The sequence below is a fragment of the Gracilinanus agilis genome, chromosome X, assembly GCF_016433145.1.
Source record: "Gracilinanus agilis isolate LMUSP501 chromosome X, AgileGrace, whole genome shotgun sequence".
Taxonomy (NCBI): Eukaryota; Metazoa; Chordata; class Mammalia; order Didelphimorphia; family Didelphidae; genus Gracilinanus; species Gracilinanus agilis.
The window spans coordinates 6,280,385-6,289,325 of record NC_058136.1 but is presented as its reverse complement, the minus strand read 5'-3'; the positions used below and the strand labels follow the sequence as shown (position 1 = coordinate 6,289,325).

The window sequence follows — 8,941 nt, the reverse complement described above, 5'->3', positions numbered from 1 at the left end:
AAAAAAATATGGAACCCACCAGGGAGGAGGAAAGTCGGAAGGCCAAAACAGACCTGGCAAAGATATGCCCTGTTGGGGGAAGTTGCCCAGAACAGAGTCCGTTGGCGTGAGATGGTTGCAGCCCTATGCTCCTCTGGGAGTCAATAGGAATAATAATAATAATACTCTAATAACTGAGTAGAGGAAGCAAGGAAGAAACTTGTAGCAGGGACTTGTAGCATACATCCATGTGGCAAGCCATTGGAATAGTCCAGGCATGAGATTGTGATGGCCTGCATCAGGATGGTGGAAGTGTCACAAAAGAGAAAGGGTGGCATATTTATGAGATGTTACCAAAGTAAAATCCACAGGCCTTGGCATCAGAATAGATAAATTAGGGATGAGAGAAAGTGAGGAGAGGATCACACATAAGTCAGGAGCCTAAATGACTGGAAGGAAGGTAATAGCAATATGGAATTTAAAAAGAGGGAGGGTTTTCCAGGGGAGAGATAAGTTCAGTATTTGACATACTGAATTTATTTTTAAACCCTTATTTCCTGTCTTAGTACAACTCTAAGGCAGGTGGCCAAGGGCTAGGCAAGGGAGTAAGTGATGTGCCCAAGATCATAGAGCTAGGAAGTATCTGAGGTCAAATTTGAACCCAGGCCCTCTGGACTACAGGCGTGCCACCTAGCTGCCCCTTGCCATGTTGGATTGATGATGTCTATGGGTCATCCAGTTCACTGAAAGGATAAATACTAAAGCTGAAGCTGAACTATTCTGGCCACATAAGAAGACAGAACTTATTAGAAAAGACCATGATGTTGGGAAAGACTGAAGGCAAAAGAAGGGTCAGCAGAGAAGGAGGTGGAAAGAGTGTCACAGAAATAATAAACTTGAGCTTGACCAGACTTCAGGAGACAGTGGAGGATAGAGGTTAAAGAATCAGGCCTGACTGGACTTAACAAGCGTTGTCCTAGGGTAAGTCATTTCTTCTACTTAAGGCTATTTCCAAGTCTTGTCAAAAAAAAAGTGGGGCTGAACTAGGAGGCCTCTGAAGTTCCTCTCAGGAATGGATATGGTAACCTATGTGTGACGTTTTATAAATTATTTACCTCCCGGGGGGGAGGAGGGGCTCAGTTTCTTCCTCTGTCGAATAAAAGAGTTGGAATTGTTCGCCTGTGAGGTTCATCTCAGTTCTAGACTTAAATCCTCTATTTTAAAAGCCGCTGTGGCCTGGCTGCGCAGCTCTCGAAGGCCCAGCCCCCGAGGAACTTTTGCTGAGGAGAGGGGGAATACCTCACTGGGCCCGAGCGCGCGTACCACCGTCTACGTTGAGCTGACCCTCAGGAGCTGACCAATGAGAGGCCGACTTACTTGCTCGAACGACAAGCAAGCTCGCTAGCCTGGCGTCACACAAGCGCAGCGCGCGCGTCATGGTGGGGTCGGAACGCTTGCTGCCTCCACGTTCTCTTGCTCAGGTGGACCGTGCGTCCAGTCTCCGAAGCACGCCGTGACGCTACGCCGCCAGACCGCTCGCTGGCCCCGCCCCCTCCACCACCTCCCACCTCCTGCCGCGCGCAGCTTCTTCCTCCTCCTTCCCCTTCTCCTAACCCCGCCCTGCCCTGCCCTCCCCCCATCCGGGCCCCGCCTCCGAGAAGCCGGCCCCACCTGGGAGCGCAGCCGGGGGGTGGGGGATGCGGGGCCTGACCGACTGACAGCCTGCCCCAGCCTGACCAGAGGAGCTGCGGTGGGACTTCCGCGAGCACCCTGCTGCCCTCACTCCCGCCCGCTCACCCGCCAGTCGCCTGCCTCCTTGCCGGTGAGTGCCGGGGCCCCGCCCCTGCCCCGTGGGGGGCGCTGTTTGCGAAGGGGTGGGAGCGCTAGAGGGAAGCGTCGCCCCTCTCCCCCATGGTCTTCTTTGAGCTTCTCCCCTCCCCCCTTATCTTTTTCGAGCTTCTCCCCTCCCTTCCTGCATCTCCTGGAGAGACACTTGCACACATACTCCACACAGGGCGCGTGCGCGCGTCTTTCTCTCTTTCCTCTCCCTCTCCGCCTGTACGTTCTCCTCTTCCCCACACCCTGCTGTCACTTGTACCGAGGGTTTCTGTTCCCCTCCCTCCAGTCTGCACCAAATTGATTCCTGGACCCAGATCTCAATCCCTCTGCTCTTACCCTCCTGGGGAAAAGACTCATCATTTAGGAGAGTTCGGGGAAATTCATTGTTTTTCCTTTTTATTCCAAAGAACATACGGCCTGTAATGCAGTAGTTTGACTCCCCCCAGTACCATCACCATCATCACAATCCACCCACCCCTACTCCCCATAGACGACCTTGGTGTTAGAGACAAATTTCTAATATCAGTGTTGGCCACTGAGAAGCCATATGTTCACTTGGGATAATGATATATAAGGACCAGTAACCAGAATGATAAAAATGGTTGTAGTAGCCTGTCCTTCGTGAACACAAGGTTGTTGTGCCACTTGGCAGTTCGTATGAAGGGCACAACCCAGCTCTCTTTTCTTCCACTCAACTATGTTTATGCAGCAAGTGGCACAATGAGACTGGCCAACCCCGGAACTCCTTCCTGCCCCATCCCACACCCTTTATAGCCCCTCAGGTGAGAGGGGAAATTCGATTTTTCTTTTAGAAAGGCAACTGAGGGGAGGGGGGATGATTGCTGGGTTTGTATTAGGTTAATAAAGTAGGGGTTGGTGGTGAAGGAGCGGGTCATTTAGGCAAAACAAATCTCATCTGAAGAAGAAAAGGGCAGATTTTTAGTGACTCATTTGTGAAATTCTTAGTAGAAGGAAGTGCTATGAAGGTTACCATACCATCCTGATAAGTAAACTTGACCTTGGGTGTCAAGAAGGCAGCCCAGCCACTAAATCTTTGTGACTTCAGGCCAGTCACTTAACCCCTCACTTTCCTTCCCTCTAAAATGAGAAGCTTGAGCCTCTGTCTGTAAAGAATCTCCCTCTGACATCCTAAAGATTGGCAAAGAGAAAACTCTAAGGGAATAAATAGAATCCTAAAACTGAGCTTTTCTTTTGGTAGAATCAAGGAGGTTGAGGAAACATCACTTTTTCTTAGCGTAAATTTATTTAAAATTGTTCTTCTGTAACTGTATTTGACAAAACTTCGATTTTATTTCGAATTAAAATGATGAGATAGACTTTTCCATAGTGTCATGGAACCATGGAGTAGTGGATAGAAAGCCTCTATGTTGGGAAGGCCTGGCTTTCAACATACACACACACACACACACACACACACACTCACACTCTCTCTCTCTCTCTCTCTCTATATATATATATATATATATATGTGTGTTTCATATATATATTTCATTGATAGTTATATATATATATACATACATATATATGTTTCATATATACATTTCATTGATAGTTTATATATACATACATACATACATACATATGTTTCACTGATAGTTTTCCTCATCTAGGATTTCCCTAGACCAGTAAAACAACAGGTCCAGGCCCTATCTATAAGATTATATAGAGAGAGCCAGATACTTTAGAGGCCTTCTAGTCTACCGCCCTCCCCCCTTCATTTTACAAAGGAAGAAATTAAGACCCAGAGAAATGAAGTGACTTTATCCATAGGAATCTAAATTTAAAGAGGAGAAGTTCTCAGTGGCCATCTAACCCAGACCTTTTCTTCTACAGATGAAGAATGGAGGTCCAAGAGCATTAAAGTGACTTGGCTAGAGCTCTGTCTTCTGATTCCAAATGTGGTGTGCTTTCAGTGGCACAACTCTGCTAAATGGGCTATCCCATTGAATTAAATTAGCTTCTTAGGATTATTTTTCTGAAAATATATAACTTTTGTCTTAAATGGAAGAAGGAAAAGGTCCTTTGAGGATCCTGCCTCTGTCTCTTAAAATCAGTGGCACTTTAGGCAAGTCCCTTCCCCTCCCTGCACCTCAATTTCCTCCTCTGTAAAATGAAAAGATTGGTCTCAGTGGCCTTTCCAGATCTCTTCCAGTTCTGGATCTAGAATCCTGTGTGTGACCTTGAACAAGTTCCTTCTCCTCCCTGAGTCTGTTTCCTCCTTTGTAAAGACCATTAGACTAACTTCCCTCTGGAATCCTTTCTAGCTCAGGATCTAGGATCCTATATATAGGATATATATATCTCTTATATATAGGATATATCTTGGGCAAGTAACTTCCCCTCCGTGGACTTCAGTTTCCTCCTCTGTAAAACAAGGATTTGTATTAGGTGGCCTTTGAGGTTCCTTCCAGCTCTGGATCTAGAATCTGATGTCTAAATAGCCAACTAGGTCAGCTAATTAGTAGACTGCTTTATGTTGCTACTTTTTCCTTTTGAGAAAGAGCAAAAAGGTGGGTAATATTCAAATACTTAGCCTTAATACTTAGAAATATCCATGTAAACACAACATGGGCTGTTGGGCTCAATAGCCATGATACAGAAAGACAACATAAGTGTCAATACAGGTGCTACCTCCCAACTTGCTGATTCATGATGCATTTCACCTCTTGTCTTTCATTTTTTAGGAGTAAAGACAATGCCAGCACATTTGGATAAAATTCAGCATAATAAGAATTCACTTTAAGGTTGACAAGCACATTACATATCATTCAGTCAGCAGGTATTTATTAAGCAGCCACAATGTGCCAGGCACTACTGGACACTGGAAATACAAGGAAAAAACTGAAGTAGGCCTTTCCTTTCTATCAAAGAGCTTACATGCTACCTATTAGATAGAGTATCTTTTTTTTCTCCAATTAACAAACATTTATTTTACTCCCCTTCACTGAAAAATGGTAAAACAAACTTCATATAACAACTATGCATAGTCGAGTAAAACATACTCCCACATTGGTCATGTCCAAAATATTAGATACATTATCTTATTTGGACCTCACAAAAACCCCTCCCTCAGCAGTAGATGCTGTTAGTAGTAGCTTCATTTTACAGGTAAGGAAATTGAGCTTCAGAGACATTAATTGATTTACCTAGGATCACACATAATATATAAGTAGCTGGAACCAGGATTTGAACCCAGATCTCCCCTCCTTTATCTTCTATTCCACACTGCCTTTCTCCCAAGCTACCTCACAAATGAAATCAAGGAAATACATTCCCTTAGATGGAGTCCAAGAATTAATGAGTCAGCAAGCACTTATTAGGCACTTGCTGTGTGCCTGGCACTTCCATTCCATTTCTACCCTATTGACACATTACAACTCTAACTTTAACCAGTAATTGCATACTGTTGGAACAATAGATTGTTACATCTGTGTGTTCAGTGGCCATATTTTCCACACCAAAGATTCAGATACATAGTCAGACAAAAGATACATTTCTTTCAAGGCCTTATTAAAAGTATGTTTTCTTTCCTTGAAGTCTAGGAGAGACATGGCCATTCCATGTCAACTACATACATACATATATATGCATATATATGTATAAATGTATATATAGGTAGAGATAAATATATTCTATAAAAAGAACTTGGTAACTGTGATTTTAGACCTTTAAGGACAAAAATCATTCTATGAGCAAATAGAAAATGAAATGACTAGACTATGGCTTTCCATAAGGTATCTGAAGGGTCTTTTTCTTCTTTATAGGAAAAATGCTTTTTGAAAGCAGTTCATTTTTGAAGGGTATGATGCTTGGAAGCATCTTCTGTGCTTTGGTTACTATGCTAGGACACATTAGGATTGGTCACGAAAATATAAGTCATCATGAGCACCATCACCTTCAAGCACTTAGCAAAGAAGACTTTTTGAAAATTTCTGAGGCTGAACGCATGGAACTTGTTAAGAGTGTTCGTGTATACTGTATGATTCTTGTCAAACCCAAAGATGTGGGTCGTTGGGCTGCCGTGAAAGACACTTGGACCAAACACTGTGACAAAGTAGAATTCTTCTGTACCGAAAGTATTAAGGTGTTTGAGTCAATTAATCTTGAAACAAATGACATGTGGACAATGATGAGAAAAGCATACAGATATGCCTATGATAACTATAAAGACGAATACAACTGGTTCTTCCTTGCCCGCCCTACCACGTTTGCTGTAATTGAAAATCTAAAGTTTTTCTTGTTGAAAAGAGACGCAACCCAACCATTTTATATAGGCCATACTATAAAATATGGAGAGCTTGAGTATGTGGATATTGAAGGAGGAATTGTCTTAAGTATAGAATCAATGAAAAGACTTAAACACCTTCTCAGTGACCCCCAAAAGTGTCCTGAACAAGGAAGTATGATCTGGAAGGTATCCGAAGATAAGCAGCTAGCAGTCTGCTTGAAGTATTCTGGAGTGTTTGCAGAAAATGCAGAAGATTCCGAAGGAAAAGATGTATTTAACACTAAATCAATTGGGTTTCTCATTAAAGAGGCAATGTCTAATAACCCCCAGCAAGTAGTAGAGGGATGCTGTTCAGACATGGCTGTCACTTTTAATGATCTGGCTCCAAACCAGATGCACGTGATGATGTATGGTGTGTATCGGCTTAGGGCATATGGACACACTTTTCATGACGCATTAGTTTTCTTACCTCCAAATGGGTCAGACAATGACTGAGCTCTAGAAGTCAGCGTGTAGATGATATTGAACATGCAATGATATGCCATTGCATCTGCTAACTTAACTGCACGTCCACATAGCGGGTTGTTTAGGGGGTTGATTTTTTTTGGTTTGTTTTTTGTTTTGTTTTACTTTGGTGGAATCAGTGTATTTTGGCACATAATAAGGTTTTACAAATGGGTATTTTTTTTCTAAAACTTTTCTACTAAAAAGTTTCTGGCTTTCAACTATGTTGGAAAGAAAAATCTTAAGTATGTGAGCAATTGATCAGATTTATAAGGGGTGTTTGCAAATATTTATATGATAATTCCAAACAATCACTATTTGGGAAATCCAGTGTGAAATATATTTTTGCTAAATTTTTTTTTATTGTAGAAAGGTTTCTTTACAACATTTCTTGCTAATATCTTTCTATCTTTCTAAGATATGCAAATCATGCATAATTAAATCACTGGACATAAATTTGCTATTCAAGTAGGCCTTTCAAGTGGGTGTTTATTTTCTCGATGGCACATATACTGACCTTTGACAAGTGCCAATGGATTTGCCTTCTCAGATGAAACAACCAAGCAACTAAGGCAGTGTACCTAAATGAACTGAATAGATGGATGAAATTCTTTTGTCAGAACAAGTGATTGCAAGAAACATGTAACTCTCATGGGAGCTAATCTGGTGACATCTGTGGGTGCCGAAGCTAGACTCCTAGAAATTCTACTGTGGCTGTCACACTCCTCCATGTAGGTACTGAAACAGAGCAGTGCATACACCCACATCCTGCTCCTCTTTCCTCTAGTTAATGTGGTGTGATTGTGACTCTTGTCCCTGCTAATTCAGCATGTAGCTTGGCTGAAATTCCATCAGTTGAGGTTCATGCCTGTTGAGCCAGAGATCAAGTTGGTGACTATAGAAGTCTCAGGCCATGTCATTTCACTTAGTTGCACATGATTTATCCCATGCAGTGACTATGGCTGAATGTCTCATTTCATATTTGGTTTGCCTAAAGGCTTTGCCCTCTTTCACATGTGGATATCATCATTCTGTATTGGATCCGTGCAACAGGGCCTTCTGACTGTAAAGCTTCACCTAGTGCCGAATATAGCACATGATACATCAGGGATTGGCTTCCCCTATAATCTGGCCTGTGCACCTGGTTCTTTGATTATGTAATCTGGGATGACAGATTGCATCAGGTCAATAAAGCCCTATATGGTTTAAGACCAGGATATCTTTAGAGCTGAACATTTGCCTTAATCATTCTTGGAGTTTTAATGGTCGTCAACTTTAGCCAATCAGAGGCAGAGCTGTTTCCCAAAGAGGGCCCCAGGCTCCTGCATTTCCTTCTTCCATTATATCTTGCAATAAAATGAAAATGAAACTTTCCAAGAATTGTAGGAAGCCCTGGGTTTTAATCTAGCATCCTTCAGCAGCCAGATTCTCTGGGTTGGGGGGCTTTGAGATGCTGATTTTTTAAATGATAATTGAAATGCTCGTAAAACAGAACATTTCCAGTACCTACCAGCTTTGATCATACTGTGGATCAGTGTGAGTTCCCCATGTACCTAGTGATGTCTAGTTTCCCTCACAATAACCAATAGCTCATGATGTGCAGGTGTTATCCTTGTCCAACAGCACCAGCAGTTTGAGGAATTTCTACTGTATTTGTAATCAAGTATGCTAGTGGACCATTGGGTCTGCTGACGCACAAGTCAAATCTTAATAAGTATTTCAGAGACTGTAATCCATTGTCGAATTTACTGACAGCCTTGCACTGTCAGCATTGTATTTGAGCCAATTAGTCCTCAGAATATTGAATGACCCTTCCTGCCACCTAAGTATAACTTCCAGTTTGCCTTAAAGATTTATGTGTTTCTTTGTATCCACTGTAGTTTTGTAGATAAAAGCCTGGACCAATAACTCAGAAAATAAAGCTGTCAGGGCCAAGGTCACTGATTTTTCTCTCCATATGGAAAAGTGCTCTGGTCTATAGCCACAGACTGCAGTTCGGACCCTAGCCAGCTAGTTCATTTTGTGTTATTGGTCACTGAGGGTTTCAGTGAGTGTATGGCTGGCCCAGTGCAAACTTCACCTTGCTTTATGTGGTACATATGCTCCTAAAGGATTGCATGGAAATCAGTTAACACATACTGTACCAGAAAGCACCCGATTTTAAAAGTCCTCTCTGCTGAATCCTTTGTAAAAGAAAAACATCCTTTGGCAGTGTACTCCCCAATTCATTTGTAAAGTCTGATTTTTATCAAAGCCACTGAAAAGGACAGATCTTACTGATGGTGACCTATCGTGTTGACGTCACCAATTATTATTGTACGGGTTGTATGTATTAGCTATATGCTTGAAGAGTTCTTGTTGAGCATGTTT

At 42.4% G+C, this 8,941-nt stretch overlaps 1 protein-coding gene across 1 annotated transcript; it reads left to right on the top strand.

Moving 5' to 3' along the window:
- Window positions 1–5,608: 5,608 nt before the first annotated feature.
- Window positions 5,609–6,562, top strand: C1GALT1C1 (C1GALT1 specific chaperone 1). Its single transcript, XM_044682745.1, has one exon. The coding sequence runs from the start codon at window positions 5,609–5,611 to the stop codon at window positions 6,560–6,562; it is 954 nt and encodes a 317-aa protein (XP_044538680.1).
- Window positions 6,563–8,941: the final 2,379 nt, after the last annotated feature.

Bases quoted from the DNA above. Each gene is read 5' to 3' on its own strand.
- C1GALT1C1 (XM_044682745.1), top strand. From the start codon at position 5,609: ATGCTTTTTGAAAGCAGTTCATTTTTGAAGGGTATGATGCTTGGAAGC.